This window comes from Oncorhynchus clarkii, chromosome 20 (assembly GCF_045791955.1).
Source record: "Oncorhynchus clarkii lewisi isolate Uvic-CL-2024 chromosome 20, UVic_Ocla_1.0, whole genome shotgun sequence".
In the NCBI taxonomy this organism is placed as follows: Eukaryota; Metazoa; Chordata; class Actinopteri; order Salmoniformes; family Salmonidae; genus Oncorhynchus; species Oncorhynchus clarkii.
In genome coordinates, this window is record NC_092166.1 from 46557978 (window position 1) to 46585651 (window position 27674).

A 27674-nucleotide genomic window follows, 5' to 3' on the forward strand; every position below is an offset into this window, starting at 1 on the left:
AAAATCCCTTCTTTTACTCGTCTGCCAGAATGCACCTGCAGACAGACACATACACTGAGAGATGTAAAAGATAATAGATACTTTTAAGGAAGTAGAAATGCCCCACAGCCGTGGATTACTTTTACGTTCTTTACCTCTGTGCATCACGGTCATCCATTCTCAGTTCCTACATGGATGTCGGCCAAAGTGGAAGTATGCACATGTCAGACTGAAAGCGAGCGAGCGAGAGAGAGAGAGAGAGATGGATGGGAGTGAGTGAGCAACTGAGAACCATTAGGACAGACTCGTTTGACCGGTTTTACATAACTTAAGGTGTGACTGAGAGAACAATGCCATGGTGGTAGGGAGGAGAGGAGAGAGAATGGTGGCAGTTCACTGACGCAGGCTTGACACTCAGAATTACTTTGAAACCCACAGTTAAAGGACATTTAAAGGGCACACAGAAAAGGTAAGATCATTTAGATGCTACCTGGTGTATATTTCGAAAATGATATACTGCATTGGAATGCACATTGTTGAGTAGGTAGTACTTTTTGTACAGTACAATCCTAGAAATAAAGGCGCTATCTAGAACCTTGCAGGGTTCTTTGGCTGTCCCCATATGATTTTTGAAGGAAGACCCTGTTACAGAGTGTAGTGTAAATGCTTATTTTAGGCTGGATCATGTTGTTGTATTGTATTGGTGGATGTTTTAATTCTGTAATGTATTGATTGTTGCTGCCTTCTTTGCCAGGTCTCCCTTGAAAAAGAGACTCTGTGTCTCAATGGGCTTTTCCTGGTTAAATAAATAAAAATAGGAAAACCCTTTGAAGAACCCTTTTTTGTTCCCAGGTAGAACCGTTTTGGGTTCTGTGGAAAGGGTTCTTAAATTTTTAAGGCTGTCCAGAGAGGACGTTGTTTTTATGGGCATTGGCAACTCATTCCATTCTGAGGCTCCAGTATACAAGAAAATACCTTTCCCAGCATTAATCCTGGACCTGTATAAGCACACATCAGCAACACCTGATCTGGTGCTGTGATTGTGTGCATCCCTAACACAAGGAAAGTAATCACTTAGATATCTGGGCGCAGGACCATAAATACTCCTGTAAACAAACCTAGTCTAATCTGGGACACCCTAGGCTCAACAGGCAGCCAGTTTAGTTCCTAAAAGCAGCTCCTGCCTATGTGACTACGTGGACTCACCTTCAATACTTATTCTAGGCTATGTGCAGCTTCCCCTTCATAAGTTTAGATAAACCCCCAAACCAGGAAGTACTAGCATCGTCAAAATGGCATTGAATGAGGGCAGTAGCTAGCACTTTCATGGAGTCCTTATCAAGCAGCTTGGACTTTCTAGCCAAAAACTTAGTCCTGGTTTTAATCATCCTTAGCACTTTAATGGCCATGCTCACACCTCCCAAGCTTCCATCAAGGATACATCCCAAGTAGCTAACAGAGGTTTTAGGAGTCAGCACCTCGCCCCCTAATTCCACACTAATTTCAGAGGACCTACTCAATTTAGGTCTGGATCTAAAAATATTTGCTTCAGTTTTCCCTAAGTGCAGAGATAGCTTATTATGTGCTAAGTATGCTCTCCAACATAGTTTTACTTTTGTGAGACACCAGAAGTGGAGAGTCATCCGCATAAAGAAAAAGGCAGCAAGAACAAGCATCTTTCATATCGTTAATATACAATAAAACAGCAGAGGCCCAAGCACGCTCCCCTGCGGAACGCCACAACTCATTGGTTTTGCCTGAGACGGTGAACCATTAACCTCTACTACTTGCTCCCTTCCTGATAAATAGGACTTTACCCAGCCTAGAGGGATACTGCTTAACCTCAATGCCTTCAGTTTGGAGATTAGGAGACAGTGGTTAACTGTAGGTCAAGCAGTACCATTCCACACAGATTTCCCTCATCAATCTCTTTCCTGATGAAGTCCGTCAAGTAAAGTAGACATGAATCAGTGGAGTATGTTTTTCTAAAACCTGACTGAAAATCATACATTAGACCCTGTTTGTTAACATATTCATTCATTTGCTCATGTACAACTCTCTCCAGGATCTTTGATGTTACACAGAGGATAGATACAGGCCTATAATTCCCAGGGTCAAACTTTATCCCCTTCTTATACAGAGGTATAACTTTAGCTTGTTTCAAGTACCAGGGAAAGGTACCTTGTTCAAGAGAGAGATTAACGATATGCGTAATACAAGAGCCAATTTGCTCAGCAGAATCTATAAGAAACTGTGCAGGAATATTATCGAGGCCTGTGGCTTTGGAGCATTTAAGCTCTGCCAGCATACGGACTATTTTGGCTGTTGCTGCCTTTGCAAAAGAAAAAGAGTTTGGCTGAACCCCTAACTCTACATAATACTTACTGACTTGGTTTCTTCCATACAAACCAGAACTGGTGGGCAGCTTGCTAACCAGCTTGCTGGCAACAGAAGTAAAAAAAGAGTTGAATTCATTGGCAACCTCTGCTTTTTCATATACCATCTCCCCCTGATGTTCAGTCCAATACTGTTGAGTTTGTTTTTGGTAGTATTACTATAGCCTAGTTCCTTAAATGATTTCCAAAGCTTTTTAGGGTCATTTTTGTTCTCAATTATTTTCTCAGCAAAGTAACCCCTCTTAGCTTCATCCATCCTGCTCTGTGCTTCATCCATCCTGCTCTGTGCTTCATCCATCCTGCTCTTAGCTTCATCCATCCTGCTCTGTGCTTCATTTCTGTGACGTTTATATAGGACAAAATCATGCTGCGCTTGAGAGTTCTTAAAATTTTTAAAGGCCTTATTCCTTGCCTGGATAGATTCTAGAATCTCATGATTAAACCAAGGGCTAGATGTCTGCTTTACCCTGACCCGTCTAATGGGAGCCATCACATTCACCACATTAAGGAATCTACATTTAAAGACTTCCCAGGCACTGTCTACCCCTACACTATCTAGCACAGGTGACCAGTCAATTTTACACACTTCCTCCCTAAACTTTTCAACACCTTATTTTTTGAGTCCTCTGATTCTAACGGTTTTGTGACATTTAAATATATCTTTAAAAATCCCCCTTGTGCAAAATGTAATAAAATGATCACTGATTCCATAGACTATTACTCCACTCTGCGATATTTTAGATTATCAGCACCAATATTAAGTCAATCGTACATTGCACTGTTTCACATATCCTGGTGGGATCTTGTATCATTTGGGTCAGAGCAAGTGATCTACAAAAGTGCATAACTACATTGTGGGTTGGGCTATTCTTTTTTGCAGACATCAGTATTGAAATCCCCTAACAAAATGATTTCCTTCAACAGGGAATCATTACAGTTTGACAACACAATTTCAAGACCTTCATAGAATGCATTCTGTTTGGGCGGCCTATAACACACCCCCAACAAAAATTGTCTTGGTTTTGGGAAGGCATATATCCAGCCAGACAATCTCCAGATTAGCGCTTAAATCCGATGACGTTAAAAGCAATGTCTGATCTTACAAACGCACATATCCCCCCACCTTTCCGATTCCGATCTTTCCTGACAACAGAGTAATTACCTATCTCAATTTCTGAGTCACAAACAGATGAATCCAACCATGTCTCAGTAAAACATAAGGCACCCCCACCTCTGATTTACAAACCAACAGGCGTATCTCATCGATCTTCGGTAGTAGGCTTCGGACGTTTAAGTGCACAAAATATAAGCCCTTCTTCCCAAAGGCCTCATTGAATTCCTGATCCACTTGTAACTCGCCTCCCACTGCGCTGCCATCTTCCCACTGCACTGCCTCCGGTGGCCTCTCTGTCACCATGGAGCACCCCTCCCCAGGTGCTACTCCATCGTCCTCAACACGTGTCCACTGCGCGCATTCCAAACATACCAAAGCTTTGCTGTTACTCTTATCCACCGTTCACAAGAGGAGCCTGGGTACATAGGCCGTTTGATGGGGTTGGTGATAAAGTGAGGTCCAGGGCATTGATGGATATCCCCCGATAAGAGAGGGCATAGAGTTATTATAAGATCTCCACCATTCATTTGAGATTTCAGACTGGATTTCAATGATCGTTTTGGTTTGTGCCAAGGTACTATGAAAGTTTGGTATATAACATTCCTTCCAAATCCGAAGTACTGGATGCCATCAAAAGTGTTGGCATGACTGAAAAGTTGCTGAGAATTTACTATTCTTTCATCTTCGGGAAAACCGAAGAACCCCTTTGGAACCTTTTTTTTCCCCCAAGAGTGTATGTCTGTCTTCGAGGGTTAGCAAACAGACTAATGTCAGACAATATCTTGATCTATAAACGTGACAGAACTATTTATCTGTTGAAATCTGTTGTTCCAATTCTGTCTAAAGTTGTTGAGGAATACATTTGCTTTGTCACTTTAGCTATAGATAGTTTTATATGTGAGTTAACGTGTATTAGTCACACTAGGCCTACGTCAATATTGATATTTGTACCTCTGCTTGTTAAATCTTGCATTCAATTGTTTTACAGTACATTTTTTACTAGATTATCCACTGATCAAGATTGTTTGTACTATCATTTCAAGACCTCCTTTTGTAACACTATTGTGCACATTTGAGAGGGAGGTGGTGGGTGCCGTTGACGCTATATGTCAATCATTATTTACCAAGGAGATGAAATATGTCACAGTTCCATATGCATTTACTGAAGGGAGTTACCCATGGTGTTGAATCAAGGGTTGCTATTAGCAACAGTCATGTCCTAAGTCTTTCTGAACAGCATTTTTTGCATGAATCATATTCAAGTAGCTTCATTTGTGTTTTATCCACTGGATTCCAACCATATAATCAAATTACAAAGTTGCTTTACAAAAACTATCACTTGAAGGTAGAAAGGTGCATGAAACAGTGTGAGTGTCCTGGTTAAAAATAATCTCTCTCCTTTTCCTCCAGACTTCCTCCGATAGACCCTGTTCTTCCCCAAAATACCAAAGCAGCAATGATGGACCCCTACGGAATTCCGAGCCCCCCCATCCCACATGCTCCCAACGCCCCGCCTTTCAACCCTCCACCTTACCCAGGAATCAGAGGTACGTAGATGGGAACCATCATTTTTGTTTGAGAGCCAATGTTTGTGAATGCTCTGGCAATTGACATGTTTGCCATGTCAATGAAATGCTTTGAACCAAATTGCCTAAAAGGAGGAAGAGAGAGAGAGGAAGAGAGAGAGGGGGAGGGGAACAATTAGCCACTGGCAGAGGTATTTAAGGTAAAAGATTCTCAGGAATACAGAGATTACATTGTGTGTGTTGGGGGAAGGTGTGTGGGGAGTTAGAGTGGGCAGGAATTCTGAATGCAGGAAATTCCAACTACGCAATGAATGGAAATGGATGCAAGTCACATTCTCTTCTGTCCTCAACAGCGAATGGTGTAAACGGCGGCCAACCTCAGCCTGATATTTCTTTTCTACGAGCTGAGAGAGAAGTGGTATGTAATAATATTATCATACACTTTACAATTTCAATATTCTATGTTTTAATCACAATTCTACTGTAGGGTTAACATGTGTCTTTTTCATGTGTCTCAATTTTAGGGGATCCTTAATCATTGTTTCGATGATATTGAGGTCTTCATGGCAAAGCTACAACAGACTGCAGTGGCTGCCACAGTTCTAAGCCAGAGGAAGAAGAAAAATAAGAAAAGTCACAAGCAAACAGCAGAGGGTAAGAGGGATAAGGAATTAGTTTTTGTTTTGTCCTAAGCTACTCACAAACCCTATAGGGCTCAGGATTCACATGGGCAACAATGTGTTTGCTAGCCAAGTGATCTCCTGAACTGGTTCAACTCAGGATGCCATTCAAAGTTCAAATCACTGATCATTTATTTTTTCCCCTGCCTTTTCTCTTGAATATAGAGGACTTGCTTACTGCAAAAGCTTGCCCTCCACCTGAAGAAGAATTCATGGATATCTTCCAAAAATTTAAATACTGCTTCAGTCTTCTGGTGAGTCAAGGAAACATTGCCACTACTATGTCAACAAAACAGTTTAGATAGTGTACTCATCATATTTCTTCCCAGGCTCGTCTCAAGTCTTCCATCTCCAACCCATCCTCAAAAGAGCTGCTCCACCATGTGTTCAAACCTCTGGATATGGTGAGTCAACAATGATAACCTTCATATCCATTGCTCATGCTCTGGCTAGGAAAGGCCTACAGAGGGAGAGAGCTATGGGGACAACACCTGTTGCTATTGTTGTCAACACAATATTATATCTTTAGAACTAGAAGGAGGGAACCAAAAGTAGTATCTTTAAAAATACTTTTTTTATTTTCATTAGTATCCTTGCTATGTCATCTCAATTGTGAAATTAGAGAGGTGAGTGATTCTCATATTTAACAGTTAAATTTGTGAGTATGTTTAGAAATGATGTCATGTTGATTTGACTCCTTGTTACATACTTACTAGGCTACTGTACATAGGCTATGTGTATGCTCTATCTAGTATTTGCCCATGTCTGTCCATATATAGTTTGTGTATTGATACACATGTGCAGTGCCTTCAGGAAGTATTCATACCCCTTGACTTATTCCACATTTTGTTTGTTACAGCCTGAATTCAAAATTCATTAAATATATTTTTTTCTCTCACCTATCTACACACAATAGCCAATAATGACAAAGTGAAAACATGCTTTAAGAAATTTCTGCAACTTTATTGAAAATGAAATACATATATCTCATTTGCACCCATGAGTCAATATCACTTTTGGGAACAATTACAGATGTGCGCTTTCCATAGATTTAAGTATAAACTGTACCTCAGGATCATTCACTGTCTTCTTGGTAAATAACTCCAGTGTAGATTTGGCCTTGGGTTTTAGGTTATTGTCCTACTGAAAGGTGAATTCATCTCTGTTGGAACCAGGTTTTCCTCTAGGATGTTGCCTGTGCGTAGCTCCATTCTGTTTATTTTTTATCCTGGAAAAACCTCCCTGGTCTTTGTGGTTGAATCTGTGTTTGAAATTGACTACTCAACTGAGGGACCTTACATACAGTGGGGCAAAGTATTTAGTGAGCCACCAATTGTGCAAGTTCTCCCACTTAAAAAGATGAGAGAGGCCTGTAATTTTCATCATAGGTACACTTCAACTATGACAGACAAAATGAGAAAGAAAAATCCAGAAAATCACATTGTAGGATCTTTAATGAATTTATTTGCAAATTATGGTGGAAAATAAGTATTTGGTCACCTACAAACAAGCAAGATTTCTGGCTCTCACAGACCTGTAACTTCTTCTTTAAGAGGCCCCTCTGTCCTCCACTCGTTACCTGTATTAATGGCACCTGTTTGAAGTTGTGATCAGTATAAAAGACAACTGTCCACAACCTCAAACAGTCACACTCCAAACTCCACTATGGCCAAGACCAAAGAGCTGTCAAAGGACACCAGAAACAAAAAATTGTAGACCTGCACCAGGCTGGGTAGACTGAATCTGCAATAGGTAAGCAGCTTGGTTTGAAGAAATCAACTGTGGGAGCAATTATTAGGAAATGGAAGACATACAAGACCACTGATAATCTCCCTCGATCTGGGGCTCCACGCAAGATCTCACCCCGTGGGGTCAAAATGATCACAAGAACAGTGAGCAAAAATCCCAGAACCACACGGAGGGACCTAGTGAATGACCTGCAGAGAGCTGGGACCAAAGTAACAAAGCCTACCATCAGTAACACACTACGCCGCCAAGGACTCAAATCCTGCAGTGCCAGACGTGTCCCCCTGCTTAAGCCAGTACATGTCCAGGCCCGTCTGAAGTTTGCTAGAGAGCATTTGGATGATCCAGAAGAAGATTGGGAGAATGTCATATGGTCAGGTGAAACCAAAATATAACTTTTTGGTAAAAACTCAACTTGTCGTGTTTGTAGGACGAAGAATGCTGAGTTGCATCCAAAGAACACCATAACTACTGTGAAGCATGGGGGTGGAAACATCATGCTTTGGGGCTGTTTTTCTGCAAAGGGACCAGGACGACTGATCCGTGTAAAGGAAATAATGAATGGGGCCATGTATCGCGAGATTTTGAGTGAAAACCTCCTTCCATCAGCATGGGCATTGAAGATAAAACGTGGCTGGGTCTTTCAGCATGACAATGATCCCAAACACACCGCCCGGGCAACGAAGGAGTGGCTTCGTAAGAAGCATTTCAAGGTCCTGGAGTGGCCTAGCCAGTCTCCAGATCTCAACCCCATAGAAAATCTTTGGAGGGAGTTGAAAGTCCGTGTTGCCCAGCAACAGCCCCAAAACATCACTGCTCTAGAGGAGATCTGCATGGAGGAATGGGCCAAAATACCAGCAACAGTGTGTGAAAACCTTGTGAAGACTTACAGAAAACATTTGACCTCTGTCATTGCCAACAAAGAGTATATAACAAAGTATTGAGATAAACTTTTGTTATTGACCAAATACTTATTTTCCACCATAATTTTCAAATAAATTCATTAAAAATCCTACAATGTGATTTTCTGGATTTTTTTTCTCATTTTGTCTGTCATAGTTGAAGTGTACCTATGATGAAAATTACAGGCCTCTCTCATCTTTTTAAGTGGGAGAACTTGCACAATTGGTGGCTGACTAAATATTTTTTTGCCAAACTGTATGTGTGGGGTACAGTCATTCAAAAATCTCGTTAATTTACTCCCAAACTTATTTAGGCTTGCCATAAAGGAATGAGTACGTACGTATTGGCTCAAGACATTTCAGCTTTTCATTTTTTATTAATTTGTAAAATTTTCATAAAACAGAATTCTACTTTGACAATATGGGGTATTGTGTGTAGGCCAGTGACAGATAATTTAAACATAATCCATTTTAAATTTAGGCTTTAACACAAAATGTGGAAAAAGTCAATGGGTGTGAATACTTTCAGAAGTCACTGTATGTTTGCCTACAGGCAAGTATGCATTTTGTAGAAAAATTGTAATGGTTTTCAACACGGGGGAAAACATTACCGGAAAAATATTTTGATATTTTGAGGGCTGTTCAATATTTGCACAAGGCAGTGCACCCAGTGTGTTATCACAGATTGAAACTTGTCACATTTTGTTAGCATAAACATTATAAAACAGACTCATAAGAAGAAGACATGTTGACCCAAATAAGATATAAGACTGCTAAGTATGAGAGTTTAGACTAATGAAAGATGGTAAATATACGTATAGGAAATAACCTTGTTCAGGTGTGCCAGTTTACACAGACTTGGTTGGCACACTGTAAGAACTTCCTGCCTATAAAACTATGAATCTCTCCATGATGGAATAGAGGGAGGAGCTGGAAAAATGGGCAACCTGGCACACCTGCATGGAAACAGGGAGAAACCGAGAGGTGTGACAGCTTGCTTATCTGTAGCATTGTGTCTGCTGAGAGGGCTAGGAGGGTAAAACCTCACATGACCCTCTTGAACCTGGCTATCATGGTCAGCTCACTCAAACATTTGGTTCTCTCAATGCTGATACTCAATGGCCAGTTTATTAGGTACACCACCCATTCACAAAAATGGTTTGCTCATATAAACAAGGAGCCACGTGCCCATGGCTTTCTATATAAAGCAGACAGAAAGGCATTGAGGCATTCAGTTCATGTTCAATTGAACGTTAGAATGGGAAAGACTAGTGGATGAATCGATTTTGAGCATGGCATGATCTTTGATGCCAGGCGCGTCAGTTCCAGTATTTCAGAAACGGCCAGCCTCTTGGGCTTCTCACGCACGACAGTGTCTAGGGTTTGCAGAGAATGGTGTGAGAAAAAAAACCCAGCGTCAGCGGCAGTCCTGTGGGCGATAACAGCTCGTTGATGAGAGGTCGAAGGAGAATGGAAAGAATCTTGCAAGCTAACAGGCGGGCCACAAACAGTGTTGTGCAGAATGGCATCTCGGAACACACAACTCGTTGTCACGGATGGGCTATTGTAGCAGACGACCACACTTTGCTCCACGCGAAGGCAGCATGAGTCCATAGCCTCATCCTACCTGGTGTCCACGGTAGACTGGTGGCTTTGGTGTAATGGTGTGGGGTAGTGGGCTGATGGCGGTGGTGTAATGTTTCTTGGCACACGTTAGATCCCTTGATACCAATTGAGCAACATTTTCATGCCCTGAAGAATTCAGGCTGTTCTGGAGGCAAAGGGGGATCTGACCCATTACTAGGTGTACATAATAAACTGGCCACAGACATGTAATGACAGTCATAGTGGGTTATACCAGTCAGTGATTGACAATATACTACAGGTTCAGTTTTTCAGACAAAGATTAAGCCTACTCCTGGATTGAAAAGCGCTTTCAATGGAGAATCTCCATTGAGAATTATTATTAGTCCAGGACTAGGCTTAATCTGTGTCCGTGAAAACCTGACAATAGAGTTCATTAGGCCTAGCTTGCCCGTCATAATGAATCTACTGTTGCAAATTCTCCAGTCAACCCATTCTTTCCAATGATCCTGATCTAAACTGTGATTTCTTTCCTGTGTGGCCCCAGCTGGTGAGGACTATTGGGGGCCCAGCTTTAGGAGCCTCAGTGATCAGCCCTGCCCTGACCAACTCAGCCATATCCCTGCTTCAAGACAACCTGACCAAAGAGGAGAGGCAGATATGGACGGCCCTTGGGCCCCACTGGACACTACCACAGTAGGTACTAAGTGCTTTGTGCCTCACGGACCCCTATGAACCCTTATGATGAATGAGCTTTTGGCTATTTTTAATTTATCCCTTATTTTACCAGGTAAGTAAAATAACATTCTCATTTACAGCAATGACCTGGGAAATAGTTTCAGAGAAGATGAATGAGCCAATTGTAAGCTGGGGATGATTAGGTGACCATGATGGTATGAGAGCCAGATTGGGAATTTAGCCAGGCCCCCGGGGTTAATACCCTTATGACCACAGAGAGTCAGGACACCCGTTTAACGTCCCATCCGAAATACGGCACCCTACACAGGGTAATGGGATATTTTTTAGAGCATACCACCCTGCATCCCACTGCTGGCCTGCTTCTAAAGCTAAGCAGGGTTGGTCCTGGTCGGTTCCTGGATGGGAGACCAGATGCTGCTGGAAAAGGTGTTGGAGGGCCAGTAGGAGGCAACTTTTCTTCAGCTGCTGGGAAATATTGAGTGTCGCAGTCTCATGTGATAGGCCTGTATGGCTCTCTTTTCTGACACTGCGGCAGGCTGTGACATGATGAGGCAGCATGACCTGACGATGTCAATATTTAGTCAGCCAGTAACATGTGCCACTGAAATAGTACAGTACTGTGGAGAGAGATGACCTAATTCCTTTGGCTCATCTCAGTCAAGTTCAACACTGGTTATATTCTTACTCTCTCTCCTCTAAGTTCCCAGCTTGGAGGGCCCGTGGCCCCGTACACACCTGTGTTCCTGGACGGATGGAAGCCAGAGCCCTCCAGGGCAGATGGGCAGGTTTGGGAGGATCCGGTCGAGTCACAACACAAACATGAAGCCTTGCGGGAAAAGCAAAAGGTATGGAATATGAGATGTACATCCATCTACATCATGTACATTGAGTTCACAAAGTGAGTAACATATGAATTTGCTCCTGACATCATCCTCTCCCTCTCTCTCCCCACGCCCCCCTCTCTCCCCCCTTTCTCTCCCCACGCCTACCTCGCTCTCTTTGCTAATTCAGCTGCAGCCTACTCAGCCAGTTGGACCTCCAGTCGCCCCTATGAGCGATGAACTGTACGTTTATAAGTCACCTTTGGATTTAAAAAAACTATTTTCCCATTGTTTACTTTTATTTTGTAGTAATATCAATCATCCACTGTTTCCCTCTCATGTATGGCAGTGTCCTACCCCCTGAGGGAGAGAGGATGTACAGCTGCAGCTATGACTTTGTGGCCCGCAACAACAGTGAGCTGTCAGTACAACAGGGAGATACACTGGAGGTAAACATCTGAAAAGTCATTAAGTGACATTACGTTACATTAAACAGAACTATTCAGGAACATTCTTGAAAAACACACGCCTGGTAGCTAGTCTCTGTGCCACGTTTCCAGGGCTCTCTTTTAATGGTAAGACACAAGACCAAATCTGGTGCAAAATCCAGTGATGTTGGTGATACTGTACAAAATCCATCGCTAGAATCAATCAATCATATTTATTTATAAAGCCCTTTTTACATCAGCCGATGTCACAAAGTGCTGTACAGAAACCCAGCCTAAAACCCCAAACAGCAAGCAATGCAGGTGTAGAAGCACGGTGGCTAGGAAAAACTCCCTAGAAAGGCCAGAACCTTGGAAGAAACCTAGGGAGGAACCAGGCTCTGAGGGGTGCCCAGTCCTCTTCTGGCTGTGCTGGGTGGAGATTATAACAGAACATGGCCAAGATGTTCAAACGTTCATAGATGACCAGCAGGGTCAGATAATAATAATCACAGTGGTGTGTAGAGGGTGCAACAGGTCAGCACCTCAGGAGTGAATGTCAGCTGGCTTTTCATAGCCCATCATTCAGAGTTAGAGACAGCGGGTGTGGTAGAGAGTGAGTCCAATCAAGCATTATTAAAACAAAAACATAGTAAACAAATATTGGTGCACAAGTACTGAACACTTTGTCCTTGCCAGATTCTGGGCATACTGTACATACTGGCTCTTACCTTGGCAACAACTTTCACTGCTAGAAATAGAAAGTTGTGAGTTGCCGATAGCACACGATTAATTCTCATCAATCACTCATTTCATTCTTCCTTAATTGTTCTCTGTATAAACATTGGCTCCTCTACTTTTCTGTGTCAGGTGGTGGAGTCGTCCAAACGCTGGTGGAAGTGTCGTAATCGCTTCAACGAGGTCGGCTTTGTCCCCTTCAACATCCTGGAGCCAGTGTCTTACACAGAAAGCCCTGTCACCATGAGACCACCAAAGGTAACACACCAATGTAACACACACACACGCCAATCCATGCCCATTCCTTTACTCACTCCCACATACTGGTATTCCTTTCATTGAGTCAATATCAATGTTGTTCACCCCTCTTTCCTTTCCCCTCTGCTCCGGGCCAGCCTCCAGTCTCACCTGCACTGACCAAGACTCACACTCCCCCAGGCCCTCCAGCCTTGAACCCTAGCTCCTTGACCCCAAGCCCCTCAGCCCACCACCGCCCTAACCCACCATCATACAACCAATACATTCCAGCCGGAGATGACACAGACAAAGGTATCACACCATACTGCGAGGCGTTACAGTTCTGCACTGTGTCAGAGGGGCGACTCAAGCGCTGCACTATACAGAGACGCTTTGTCTTTTCTCTGTCGTGTGAATGTGCACGTGTGTGTACACGCAAGTGTGTGTGAGGGAGGCTCCAGAGAGGGGGAAAGTGGTCGTCCGTTCCCTCTGTGTGTGAAAGACAAAAACAGGAGAGAACGACAAACAGCGCTTTCAGCTCTTATGTCTGCTCAGTTTTAACAAGATCAACCAGATAGACAACATACAGTAAAAACTCTCCCTCTCCTCAGTCATGATGGTGAACGACGAGCTCCTCCAGAGACTGACCAACGGGAAGGCCAGCCTAAACAGGCCCCTGGTCATCGCTCGCTCCTCGGACACCTCGGTCCCCCTGGACTACCGCTCACCCCCCGAGGAGGTGGAGGAGTGGCTCAGGGGGAAGGGCTTCAGTGAGACGTGAGTTTGACGTGGCCCCCACAAACCCTAAACTCATCCTACTCCAATCAGGGACCTATTCTGGTCAAATCAAATCAAACTTTGTCACATGCACCGAATACAAGTATAGACTTTACCGTGAAATACCTACTTACTTACAAGCCCTTAACCAACAGCGGCTGAGAAAATATTTACCAAATAAACTAAAGTAAAAAATTATAAAATCAACAATAACGAGGCTATATACACAGGGGTACCGGTACCGAGTCAGTGTGCGGGCGTACAGGTTAGTTGAGGTAATTTGGGGTCTCCCTGTGCATCACTGACTTTGTGGACTTGTAGTAACTCCAGGATTTCGTTACATGTATTGTTTACTGATCAGTTCATAGACATGTCGCCATATACCAATATTCATTTACTTTCTACCGACTCAATTGTTGAACCTGGAATCGTCCTCAAGACCTGGATTTAGTACTCAATGGATCTTTCTAGTTCTTACACAGAGATGACTCAGTTGTTCACAGATGATTGAATAGGACAGATAAAGACTGAGGCAAGGGACCTGTGTGCATCTCCCCCTCAGGACGGTGACGTTACTGGGAAAGCTGTCAGGAGTCCTGCTCTTCTCTCTGAACAAGGAGGACCTACGAGAAGTTCTACCAGACGAGGGTGCCAGAGTGTACAGCCAGCTCACTGTGCAGAAAGCACTGTTGGAGGTACTGATCAGCCTATAATGAACATTATACATTACACAACCAAAAGTATGTTAATGGGCATTAATATGGAGTTGGTCCCCCCTTTGCTGCTACAACAGCCTCCACTCTTCTGGGAAGGCTTTCTACTAGATGTAGGAACATTGCTGTGAGGACTTGCTTCCATTCAGCCACAAGAGTATTAGTGAGGTCGGGCACTGATGTTGGGCAATTAGGCCTGGCTCGCAGTCAGCGTTCCAATTCATCCCAAAGGTGTTCAATGGGGTTGAAGTCAGGGCTCTTTTGCAGGCCAGTCAAGTTCTTCCACGCCGATCTCGACAAACCGTTACTGTATAGACCTCGCTTTGTGCACAGGGGCATTCAATCAATCAAATTCATAAAGCCTTTTTAAAAATGTTTTTTTTTACATCAGCCGATGTCACAAAGTGCTGTACAGAAACCCAGCCTGAAACCCCAAACAGCAAGCAATACAGATGTAGACGCACGGTGGCTTGGAAAACTCCCTAGAAAGGCAGGAACCTGGGAAGAAACCTAGAGAGGAACCAGGCTATGAGAGGTGGCCAGTCCTCTTCTGGCTGTGTCAGGTTGAGATAAGAGTACATGGCCAAGATGTTTAAACGTTCATAGATGAGCAGCAGGGTCAAATAATAGAGGGTGCCACAGGTCACAGGTTGGCTTTTCATAACCGAGCATTCAGAGTTAGAGACAGCAGGTCCGGGACAAGGTAGCACGTCCGGTGAACAGGTCAGAGTTCCAGAGTTGAACAGTTGAAACTGGAGCAGCAGCACGACCAAGTGGACTGGGGACAGCAAGGAGTCATCAGGCCAGGTAGTCCTGGGGCATGGTCCCTCCCCGTCGTCCGGGAAGGACCATGCAAGGCAATCTGATGACTGCCATATAGATCCTATACAACTACTAATTATATGATTGCAGTGTGCCTCAGCATCATCTTACGTATAAAACTAATCCATTTTTCCAAATTTTACTCCAGCTGCACAGTTCTGAGTTTTAAATCCACAATGTCCCTGCTGTGTTACCTTTCCATGTTTTCACTTACCATTCCAGGACGCCAAGAAGGCCACAGAGCTGGAGGCAGTGATGGAAAAGCAGAAGATGAAGGTGGATTTGAAACTGGAGAGTAGCACACTGTAAGACCCAAGTGTCAGACGTCACGTACCACTCTCCTAAAAATGAAAAGGCTCATGCTGAAAGAGAACAATCCTTGCACACACAATCACAGACAGTCTTGATTCTATCTAACAAAAGTTAAATTCACTGTCGGATGTAAGATTATGCCGATATGAATTTTATGTAATTGGTGGCTCTTCAAGTCAGACTGTGGAGTCTTGAATCAAGGCTTTGCCTTTTGCTGTAAATGGTTGCCTTTAAGTTCAACTTTAAAGGGCAATTGTCCTCTGTTAGGCCAGTAATCTGAGGTATTCTTGAATATTCTCGCCTGTCTATGTTGACTTGATTGAATCAATTGTACCATTTCCCCTGCTATTTGCAGACCAACTTAAATGAATGTATACTTGTCTTGTTTATGTCCATTATTTGTACACTTGTCTTGTTTGTGTCCATTATTTGTACACTCACAATATATTAGACAACAAAGCCTTTCCTTCGATTAGAACTTCAGTTTTACACTTAGGCCCTGAGCAAAGATCTTAGGTAAGTACATTAATACAATTTTAAAAAAAAGGGATTTTTATTCAGGCGTCAAGACAAAAATCATCTTCCAGTAAGTAATACAAACAGACCTGACAAAGTCTACAGACGGCACACATTAGGAAAAGCAATGCATTCATTTATATATGTGTGCATCTAACTTCAAGTGACTGACATACATGAACAAACAAAATAAAGAACATTTACAAACTGCTGAATCAGCATCAACATATTGGAAAGTGAAATGGACATAAGCAGGTGCTGTGCTTAAGATATTGTTCCCAGCACCAAGTGTCATAGGCCAAAAACAGGGTAACGTAGCAGACTACCAGGGCCACGCAGCGGACTACCAGGGCCACGCAGCGGACTACCAGGGCCACGCGGCGGACTACCAGGGCCACGCGGCAGACTACCAGGGCCACGCGGCAGACTACCAGGGCCACGCAGCAGACTACCAGGGCCACGCAGCAGACTACCAGGGCCACGCAGCAGACTACCAGGGCCACGCAGCAGACTACCAGGGCCACGCAGCAGACTACCAGGGCCACGCAGCAGACTACCAGGGCCACGCAGCAGACTACCAGGGCCACGCAGCAGACTACCAGGGCCACGCAGCAGACTACCAGGGCCACGCAGCAGACTACCAGGGCCACGCAGCAGACTACCAGGGCCACGCAGCAGACTACCAGGGCCACGCAGCAGACTACCAGGGCCACGCAGCAGACTACCAGGGCCACGCAGCAGACTACCAGGGCCACGCAGCAGACTACCAGGGCCACGCAGCAGACTACCAGGGCCACGCAGCAGACTACCAGGGCCACGCAGCAGACTACCAGGGCCACGCAGCAGACTACCAGGGCCACGCAGCAGACTACCAGGGCCACGCAGCAGACTACCAGGGCCACGCAGCAATGTAGCAAACTACCAGGGCCACGCAGCAATGTAGCAAACTACCAGGGCCACGCAGCAATGTAGCAAACTACCAGGGCCACACAGCAATGTAGCGAACTACCAGGGCCAGGTAGCAGACTACCAGGGCCAGGTAGCAGACTACCAGGGCCACGCAGCAATGTAGCGGACTACCAGGGCCACGCAGCGGACTACCAGGGCCACGCAGCAGACTACCAGGGCCACGCAGCGGACTACCAGGGCCACGCAGCGGACTACCAGGGCCACGCAGCAATGTAGCGGACTACCAGGGCCACGCAGCGGACTACCAGGGCCACGCAGCGGACTACCAGGGCCAAGCAGCGGACTACCAGGGCCAAGCAGCGGACTACCAGGGCCACGCAGCGGACTACCAGGGCCACGCAGCGGACTACCAGGGCCACGTAGCAGACTACCAGGGCCAAGCAGCAGACTACCAGGGCCACGCAGCGGACTACCAGGGCCACGTAGCGGACTACCAGGGCCACGTAGCGGACTACCAGGGCCACGTAGCGGACTACCAGGGCCACGTAGCGGACTACCAGGGCCACGTAGCGGACTACCAGGGCCACGTAGCGGACTACCAGGGCCACGTAGCGGACTACCAGGGCCACGTAGCGGACTACCAGGGCCACGTAGCAGACTACCAGGGCCACGTAGCAGACTACCAGGGCCAAGCAGCGGACTACCAGGGCCACGCAGCGGACTACCGCGGTAACGTAGGCAACTTCTAGGGTCACATACAGTAAGAAGCCTGGAACAGTAATTCTCAATCCAAAACAGCATTACTCAAAACTGAAGCATGCAAAGTCCATCATGTCTACACATACGCAGACTTCACCGCTCGCATGCCAAGACTATGATAATAAGGGTTAATATTTGTATTCATAACATGAAAACTTGTAAAACTCTATGGAGAGAAAAAAAAACTAGCAACTGTTTGTGAACACAAAGGGCAATAAATTCTAAAACTTAAGAAAACCTTGTCCGTATTAGTTATGACATTAAATTGAACTGCTACAATCTCTCCAGCGATAAACATCCTCAGTTAGTATAAACCACAGATATAGAAGCAGAGGGTATTTCACAAGCTGACAGAAATGAGCTTGCTGATGTTCACAACTGACCAAATTCCCTTAGATTTCCAACGTCCTGATCCAGTCAAACAAGAACAATATGGCTTAGTTGATCAATCTTAGGCCAGATATATGCAGAAGAGATTCTATAATTACTGGTATGTTAAATATTTAGTGCAACATCAAATGGCAAATTGATGCAACCAGCATTGTGAAATAGCCTCTAGGAAGGGAAGAAAGCCTTGCATGGAGAAGCCAATCCAAGACAGTATGCTGGGTCGTGTTTATTAGGGCAATAACTGAAAACATTTAGCAACGTTTTTACAGGAAAACAAAAATGTAGGTTTATTTTTGGACAAGTCCAGGTGACCCCCCCCGTTTCAGTCCAGTATCTTCCATTTGGTGCCTAATGAACACCACCCAGGACAGTATGATGGAGGTATATTTATGCAAAGTATCTCAATCACACATAGCAATTCTGACAGTTTAAAAATAACAGTATCATAAAACACGGCAATATGGAAATGCTCTATTCTTTAAGTTTATGGCCAACGGTCATTCATTTATCCTTTCTCTAGTTTCAGCTACTGATTCCCCCAGGAAATTAATATTCAGGACAGTTTTATAGAATATAGAATCATATGTATGTCATCAACAGCCATCACATCTAACATACAGTCAGGACTTGATGTACTCCCACGCCCAATGTTCAACAACCCCCCACAACTTTATCCCAGGATATATTTGAACGCTTGAAACTAAAATATATATGCATGTACAATATACAGGTGACAAAATAAAGGAAACACCAAAATAACGTGTTTTAGTAGGGCGTTGGGCCTCCATGAGCCAGCATAGATTCTACAAGTGGCTTTAACGCTATTGGAAGGATGAGACACCAGAAATTCCATAATTTGGTGTTTTATTGACAGTGGTGGGAACACGCAATCTCGGGCACCGCTCCAGAATCTCCCATAAGTGTTCAACTGGGTTGAGACCTGGAGACATGGTATATGGTTTACATCATTTTCATGCTCATCTAACCATTCAGTGACCACTCATGCCCTGTGGATGGGTGCATTGTCATCCTATAGGGGTATAGCCATGGTAGCCAAAATAAAGGCCGGCCCAGCATTTTTATACATGACCCTAATTATGATGGGATGTTCATTTCTTAATTAACTCATGAACCACACGTGTGGAGGCACCTGCTTTCAGTATACTTTGTTTTACTGAAGTGTTTCCATTATTTTGGCAGTTACCTGTATATACTTCTGTGGTCATATAAGCGCTATGTATTTGGGACAGTGGATTGGCTGGAATATCGGTCAAAGCAAAACATCTCTGGATCATTTTGATAAGGGAACAGAGGGAGAATTCATACAAGGAGAGAGTTCAAATAGATGTAATGGACAGATATGAAAGAGAGACAGACAAAAGGAGGTTGTGTGTTGAGGATGGAGACAGCGAGAGAGAGAGAGAGAGAGAGAGAGCGAGCGAGATAGAGTCCTCAAAGGTCTCTATCCCTGACCTCCGCCCGGCGGGATTCTGTTCTCCCGTTCTGATCCCTGCTGTCCTGCCGCCGCTCCGAGGATCCCCTCTTCTTGCTTCGCTCCCGTGAACGTTCTCTGGAGGTGCGATCGCGATCCCTGGACGACCTGGAACCGTAAACACGGTCTTGTTACACACAAATCTGTGTGTGTGTGTTTGTCGTGTGTATATATTATGATAAGAAGCTTTATTATTATTATTATTATTATTATTAAGTGTGCACTTGTTTAAGTAATAAGATGTGTGTGTGTGTGTGTGTGTGTGTGTGTGTGTACACTCCTACTTGTGTCGGGAGCTGGGCTCGTGGCTGTGGCGGGCGCCCTTGCTGCGGGATCGGCTGCGGTGGCGTCGCCTCCTCTCACGGTCCCTGGAGCGCGAGCGGGAGGAACGCCGCTTCTCCCGAGACGAGGAACGCGAACGGCGTCTCCTACGGTCGCGAGAGCTGGACCTGCAGCACGGACCCAGAGAAGTGTTTTATACAGCAATAAACTAGGAGATAGTGTATTGAATAGAGTTCATGTGGCAGTAGATGGCTGGTGGCCCATACTAACCTTCTATGTTCCCTGCTCCGTTCCCTGCTCCGTGATTTGGTCCTATAAAAGTGACAGAAAACAATTGATGAGATACCACAGGGAAAATATCTGCATGTCTCCACATTCGGTACATGGATTGATTATATTTTCCAAGAAGTGCTGCCATCACCACCGACATGTTTATAAAATCTGCCTACATCAATTTCATGATTTTTGCCAAGTTAAGACCCACCTCTTCTTCATCTTCTCCTCCTTCTCTCTCTCTTCTCTCCTCTTCAGGCGGTCCTGGTTCCTCTTCTCCTGCTTTTCCAGGACGGTTTTCTGATAGAAAATGTTCAGCAATGACATTAGCCTCAGTGTTTACATCAAAATGTCTTATGTTAATACATTCTAATGTCAAAAAGAATGTTCTTGCGGCAAAATTTAAATTAATCCCAAAAGGGAGATGTTTCCTGTACTTTAATCAAAAACAAAGTCCCTGTGGAATGCTCAAAAGGGGAAAGCAGTCAAAAAGAAAATCCCCTTTTGAGGATTACACTTCTACATCTCGCTAGGTGTATTCAGTAACCTATTTGGTCTGAGGTGGTTCAGAGCATACCTTCAGGGCTTCCAGTTTCTCCCTGATCTGGATGAAGCCCAGATGCAGCTTCCCGCCAAAGTGGTCGGCCAGGCGACGGTCGTTGTCGTGGAGACCCAGGTAGGCCGAGCACACCTCACAGACACGAAGCTTCTGCTGCTGGAAACTGGAGGCAGGCATGGAGTTTCTGTACTCCTCCTGAGAAGGACAAAACCGAAGAGATGGAGAAAGATAATGAATCAGGATAGGAAAGAAGGGGTTTCGAGTTCAGTATGGCAAAAACTAAGTGAAACAGGATGGTTCCACCTTGTCCAATAAGAAAATATTTAAATGTTCCATTCCAAAATGTTTTTGCTACATTGTGCCCTACTGAACACGACCCAGGTCTACATTCAAAATCAAATCAAATTGTATTGGTCACATACACATGGTTAGCAGATGTTAAAGCGAGTAGAGAAATGCTTGTGCTTCTAGTTCCGACAGTGCAATAATATCTAACAATTCTGCTACAACCTCCTAATACACATACATTTAACTAAAGGGATGGAATAAGAATATGTACATATAAATATATGGATGAGCAATGACCGAACGGCATAGGCAATAGATCGTATGTGTATATACTGTATTATATACTCATACGAGATGAGTAAGACAAGATATGTAAACCTTATTAAAGTGGCATTATTAAAGTGACTGGTGATCCATTTCTTAAAGTGACGCATTCAGTAACCCATTTGGTCTGAGTTCTGTATTCAGTAACCTATTTGGTCTGAGGTGGGCTAGTTTGATGGAAAATAAGCATGCTGTGAGTAAAACAACCCCTCCTCCTCACCTCAGCATCCCTCTTCCTGCTGCGAACTTTCTCCACTTCCTGTAGAACCTTCTGGGCCTCATCCACATTCCCCTCGGCCCCCAGCTGCTCTGCCTTGGCCAGGAGCTTCCCAATCTCCTCGTTCAGCTCGTGAACCGTCTCTGCCTGGAGAATAACAAACACAAGTCAACAACAGCATAAAATGAGTCAAAATCAGAAAGTTTTCAACAACATATCATCCTTACACTCCACAATAAGATTCAGTGAACAAGGTTCATCTTGCCCTCACCTTTTCAGCCACCTCCGCACTGATCTCGTCTTGGGTCTCAACCAGTCGTTTCTTGGCCAACTCTGTTCTCCGGTCGCAGTCGGCAATGAAAGACTCCAGGTGATCCACAGCCTATTGCCGACAATAGAAGTAAACGCCATATAAGTCAATGGAACACAAGACTTCTGCACTGGTAAAATGAACTGGGAGAAGTACAACTTACTTGCCCGAGGAGATAAATTAAGTTGTTTTTAAATCAAGCCGACTGTGGATATCACTTACGTCAAGCTCAAAGAAGAGGTCTCTCTCCTTGGAGGCAATTTCATAGTCGGCCCGGAGTGCCAGGTCGTGGGTCTTTGCACATTCTCCCAGATCCATACGCTGTTGATGAAGTCAACGTTAGCCAGTCAAGACACAGCCATAGATCCAACATAGTCTGCAATGAACTACTTTAGAAGTCACAAAATATTCAGAATAGATTAACCACTATTACTGACTACACTTCAACTGCTGATTCAATAATTACATACAGGTAACAGAAATTAAATTAAATGTTGCACAGAAGAGTGAAAGTGTAAACTGCAATAAAATGTACATATTTTCAGAGTAGGGTTGTAACAATACCAAAATTGTACTAACGATGTGATACCAGGCCAAAAGCCTACCTGTGATTGGGTCCCAAGGAATGTAGTAAGGAATATACAGTACCAGTCAAGTTTGGACACACTTACTCATTCTAGGGTTAGTCTTTATTTGTACAATTTTCTACATTGTATAATAATAGTGAAGACACCAAAACTATGAAACAACACATATGGAATCTTATGTTTAACATTTTTTTGGGTTACTACATCAAAATATATTTTATATTAAACTACGCAAAAAAAAGAAACGTCTTCTCACTGTCAACTGCGTTTACTTTCAGCAAACTTAACATGTGTAAATGTTTGTATGAACATAAGATTCAACAGACAAACTGAACGTGTCCCTGAACAAAAGGGGGGGTCAAAATCAAAAGTAACAGTCAGTATCTGGTGTGGCCACCAGCTGCATCTCCTCCTCATGGACTGCGCCAGATTTGCCAGTTCTTGCTGTGAGATGTTACCCCACTCTTCCACCAAGCCACCTGCAAGTTCCCAGACATTTCTGGGGGGGGGGGGGGGGGGGGTGGTGGTCCTAGCCCTCACCCTACAACAGGTCCCAGACGTGCTCAATGGGACAGATCCGGGATCTTCGCTGGCCATGGCAGAACACTGACATTCCTGTCTTGCAGGAAATCACGCACAGAACGAGCAGTATGGCTGGTGGCATTGTCATGCTGGAGGGGCATGTCAGGATGAGCCCGCAGGAAGGGTACCACATGAGGAGGATGTCTTCGACCATCACCCCTAGTGAGACAAAACTGCCACTCGTCAGCAAAGATCACTTCTTGCAAGTTCTGTCTGGTTCAGCAACATTGGGTTTATGCCCATAAACCGGTGATTGTTGCCGGTGATGTCTGGTGAAGATCTGCTTTACAACAGGCCTACAAGCCCTCAGTCCAACCGCTTTCAGCCTATTGCGCACAGTCTGAGAACTGATGGAGGGATTGTGCATTCCTGGTGTAACTCAGGCAATTGTTGCCATCCTTTACCTGTCCCGCAGGTGTGATGTTCAGATGTACCAATCCGGTGCAGGTGGTGTTACGTGGTCTGCCACTGCGAGGACGATTAGCTGTCTGTCCTGTCTCCCTGTAGCGCCGTCTTAGGCGTCTCACAGTACAGATATGCCAATTTATTGCCCTGGCCATATCTGCAGTCCTCATGCCTCCTTGCAGAATGCCTAAGGCACGTTAACGCAAATGAGCAGGGACCCTGGACATCTTTCTTTTGGTGTTTTTCCAGTAGTAATGCCTCTTTAGTGTCCTAAGTTTTCATAACTGTGACCTAATTGCCCATTGTCGGTAAGCCGTTAGTGTCTTAACGACCATTCCACAGGTGCATGTTCATTAATTGTTTATGGTTCATTGAACAAGCATGGGAAACATTGTTTAAACCTTGTACAATGAAGATCTGTGAAGTTATTTGGATTTTTTACAAATTATCTTTGGAAGACAGGGTCCTGAAAAGGGGACGTTTCTTTTTTTGATATTCTTCAAAGTAGCCACCTTTTGCTTTGACATTCTCTCAACCAGCTTCATGGGGTAGTCACCTGGAATGAATTTCAATTAACAGGTGTGCCTTACTTTGTGGAATTTATTTCCTTCTTAATGCGTTTGAGCCAATCAGTTGTGTTGTGACAAGGTATGGGTGGAATACAGAAGATAGGGCTATGTGGTAAAAGACCAAGTCCATAAAGGGTGGCTACTTTGAAGAATATCAAATATATTCTGATTTGCCTAAACTTTTTGGATTACATGTGTTATTTCATAGTTTTGATGTCTTCACTATTATTCTACAACGTAGAAAATAGTCAAAATAAAGGAAAGCCCCTGAAATGAGTAGGTGTCCAAACTTTTGACTGGTATTGTAAATGCATAATAGTCTGCATTTTCATTGTGACAGTAAGGTGACAGCCCACTAATCCTATATGAAACCATCTTTAGCCTACTCTTCAGACAACTTTACACACAGCCTACATACTCTCCCCAAAAGTTAGGCACCAAACATAATTTAAGAAATCAGAAAAATACTGATTTGATTCAGATTTATCTTACAATTACATTGATATGGCATATGAATCGTACCTTTAGAGCATCTGAGTAGACTATCTATGCATTTCCTTTTTTTTCTGTGCCATCCACTTCTGTGCATAGCTAGGGTATCATGTTGTTCGCTAGCTAGATGACATGACTAAACATGATCGTTATCAAACCAAAAACTTGCAGCCAGCGACATGGTTTATAAATATAAATAAAACGTGTGCCAATTCGCAGTAGAAAGGGGAGACTGTAGCTCTGGCAATATGGGGCATAACTTTTGAGTTTGGGCTAGATACTCGTGGATTTCAGTGATGTAAAGGCACAAGCATGGCTGCCCCTGTGCTCTACTTTTCCTCTATGGCAGTGGTACTTAGAGGCTGTGACAACGAAGCCTAGTCAGACTGGCCTGCTTGGTCTTACAGGCGAAACTAAAAGATACGTATCCACTTCGCTCGCACTGCAAGCCGCGCTAATATTTTAAACGAATGTAACAGAAACCCCATCCCAGCTCGCCGTCGCGGCTAAATAACATTTTAAAACTGACAGAGGCGCAGAAGGAACCGACGGAGAGAAGCAGCTAAGAAGGCTAATGGCTGGTTAGGGGATGCGGCTGGCTGCTCACAGCTGTCATAGGTGATATTGGATGAAGAACTCATTCTGATGTGCCGTCACACTCCGAACTCTGATATTCTATTTGTAGGACGCCTAGGGATGCAGTCGGTGCCCAGTCATTGATTTTGAGAGAGATGGTAGTGGTCACACAGGGAGGAGATATGGTCGTGTCTCTTCTATAGCTCAATGGGTGCACACAGAAGTATAATTGAGATGCTTTTGGCAGACTGCAGTACCCTAGTTGGCCTTCAACTGGAGTTACTCAATGAGGGGGGGCAACACTGAGCTAGCGTGTAACATCACTTCCAGGAGTAGCTCAAACTTTGTATGTTATGTCTTCCATGAGACGCGAACTTAAAGGACTTAATTTGGCTTCAATGTGTTATTGAGTCTTCACATAGGAACAAATGATGCCATGTGATCGATGGCTTTGTCCATTCATTTACACACAGTGTACAAAACATTAAAAACACCTTCCTAATATTAAGATTCATCTACTCTTTTGCCCTCAGAAAAGCCTCAATTCGTTGGGCCAAGGACTCTAGAAGGTGTCATTGGCCACAGTTGCGTTAAGTTGGCTAGAAGTCCTTTGGGTAGTGGACTATTGTTGATAGACACAGGAAACTGTTAAGTGTGAAAAACCCAGCAGTGTTTAAGTTCTTGACACAAACCGAAGCGCCTGGCACCTACTACAATACCCTGTTCAAAGGCACTTAAATCTTTTGTCTTGCCCATTCACCCTCTTAATGGTACACATACACAATCCATGTCTCAATTGTCTTAAGGCTTAAAAAGCCTTCATATCTTTCACCTGGTGAATCTGTCAGGAAAGAGCAGGTGTTCGTAATGGTTTTGTACACTCACTGTAGTAATAGGTAGCAGTAGAAGATGTATTGTTGGCCGCTAGTTTACTCCAAGGGGGGGGGGATTACAAATGATGCAAACAATTATTTTGGGTTCAATCTGCAATATTGAAGCTGATCTACCCCCCCCCCCCCTCCACAAAAATAAAAAGATGTGTCCTTCATTCATTGCTATGATCATCTCCTAAAGAAAAAATGTAATTCTAAGAAGTTATCGCTGTCTTTATGTGCCCCCAAATGTTTAGCTAGCTAATGAGTTAACCATTTATAAAGCGCCTTGTTCAATCATGTAAGTGGTTTCAGAATGGCTGTGACATGGTATATGCCCCTAGAATGGAGAATTTAAATACAAAATAACAAAATAAAAAAATAAAATCGCCAGTAATAACCGTTCAAAAAAAGTTTGGGCTAGCAAAGCCTAATCATTAATTATTGTCTGGGTGTTTTTTTCCTTGGAGATTCCATATAAAAAAAGTGTAGGAGCATAGAAGACTAACATGATCACACTTTAGAGCCCTGGAGGCAGAGACAGCGAAAGTAGGGAGGCAGAGACAGCGAAAGTAGGGGTGCAGCAGCACCCCCTGGTTTGCGTAACCTTGAAGTTCAGATGGGAACAGTAATAATAACTGAAGTCTGGACACTGACTGTAGGCTCATATGTAGACCATTAACTCCTGCATAATTAAGTTTATTGCAGTAAAAGGACCCACCAATTATTAATTTGTCTCAGGAACAAGAGTAGAGAAATATGACTTCTTTCTTTCAGCATCTTGAGAGAATGTGAATGTATGGATAAGGACTGTTGTGTAGCCTAAACGTGATCATTTTTTTCAGCGAAATAAAAGCTGACAGTATTTCATTTTCGGACACATAAATCATGTATCCAAGATCAACTTAAATACTAATCAGAAACATGGATCGTTTTCACAGCTTTTCATTTCTTTAAAACTGGTCAAACTGATGACATTCAGTCATTTTGTATGTACAATGCCTTCAGAAACTATTCGACTTAATCCATATTTTGTGTTACAGATGGAATTCAAAATTGATCATTTTTTCCCCTCACCAATCTACACACAAAACCCCATCGCAAAGTGAAAACATGTTTTTTGAATTCAAAACTAACTAGGCCACTCAATGTGGTCTTGATAAGCAACTCCAGTGCACATTTGGCCTCGTTTTAGGTTATTGTCCTGGTGAAAGGTGAATTTGTCTCCCAGCGTCTGTTGGAAAGCAGACAACCATGTTTTCCTCTAGGATTTTGCCTATGCAAAATTTTGCCTTTGCTTAGCTCTTACATTTCTTTTCATCTGAAAAACTCCCTAGGTCCTTGACAATGACAAGCATAACATGATGCAGCCAATGTGTATTTTTCCAAATACAGTGCATTTGGAATGTATTCAGACCATGACTTTTTCCCCATTTTGTTATGTTACAGCGTGAAATATTACATTCACCTAAGTATTCAGACCCTTTACTCAGTACTTTGTTGAAACACCTTCGGCAGCGATTACAGCCTTGAGTCTTCTTGGGTATGACACTACAAGCTTGGCACAATTGCATTCTTCTCTGTAGATCCGCTCAAGCTCTGTCAGGTTGGATGGGGAGTGTCACTGCACAGCTATTTACAGGTCTCACCAGAGATGCTTGATCGGGTTCAATCTGGTCTCTGGCTGGGCTACTCAAGGACATTCGGAGACTTGTTCCGAAGCCACTCCTGCATTGACTTAATTGTGTGCTTAGGGTCATTGTCCTGCTGGAAAGTGAACCTTCACCCCAGTCTGAGGTCC

At 43.8% G+C, this 27674-nt stretch overlaps 3 protein-coding genes across 6 annotated transcripts in view; 2 read left to right on the forward strand and 1 right to left on the reverse strand.

The window, feature by feature from the left end:
• Positions 1–331: 331 nt before the first annotated feature.
• LOC139376435 (epidermal growth factor receptor kinase substrate 8-like protein 1) lies at positions 332–15849 on the forward strand. 2 transcript variants are annotated; one of them, XM_071119034.1, is made up of 15 exons: positions 332–448; positions 4900–5036; positions 5369–5433; positions 5540–5669; positions 5861–5949; positions 6025–6099; positions 10475–10623; positions 11327–11471; positions 11638–11690; positions 11797–11896; positions 12743–12868; positions 13006–13159; positions 13459–13624; positions 14187–14319; positions 15382–15849. In XM_071119034.1, exons 2-15 carry the CDS (start codon positions 4946–4948, stop codon positions 15466–15468), a joined length of 1563 nt encoding a protein of 520 aa, XP_070975135.1. In that variant the 5' UTR covers positions 332–448; positions 4900–4945; the 3' UTR covers positions 15469–15849. The 2 variants fall into 2 exon arrangements, with proteins under 2 accessions (XP_070975135.1, XP_070975134.1); XM_071119033.1 differs by having other exon boundaries at positions 363–448; positions 11638–11689; positions 11787–11896; positions 15382–15584.
• Positions 15617–17645, forward strand: LOC139377107 (dynein heavy chain-like). The gene is made up of 3 exons (XM_071120136.1): positions 15617–15627; positions 16277–16897; positions 17081–17645. The coding sequence occupies exons 1-3, from the start codon at positions 15617–15619 to the stop codon at positions 17643–17645; spliced, it is 1197 nt and encodes a 398-aa protein (XP_070976237.1).
• Positions 16006–27674, reverse strand: part of LOC139376436 (putative RNA-binding protein Luc7-like 1) — a 29240-nt gene continuing 17571 nt past the window's right edge. For 2 of the 3 annotated variants that reach the window (XR_011627923.1, XR_011627924.1), the window contains 9 exons: positions 22013–22111; positions 21752–21862; positions 21484–21627; positions 20670–20846; positions 20304–20392; positions 20090–20131; positions 19822–19986; positions 17489–19645; positions 16006–16666 (listed from right to left, as the gene is read on the reverse strand). Coding sequence is in view for 1 of the 3 variants with exons in the window: in XM_071119035.1 (XP_070975136.1) it covers positions 19498–19645; positions 19822–19986; positions 20090–20131; positions 20304–20392; positions 20670–20846; positions 21484–21627; positions 21752–21862; positions 22013–22111 (975 nt within the window). In the remaining 2 variants the exon portion in view is untranslated. Of the gene's footprint in view, positions 19646–19821; positions 19987–20089; positions 20132–20303; positions 20393–20669; positions 20847–21483; positions 21628–21751; positions 21863–22012; positions 22112–27674 lie in introns of all 3 variants that reach the window. The other variant, XM_071119035.1, reaches the window with a different exon arrangement.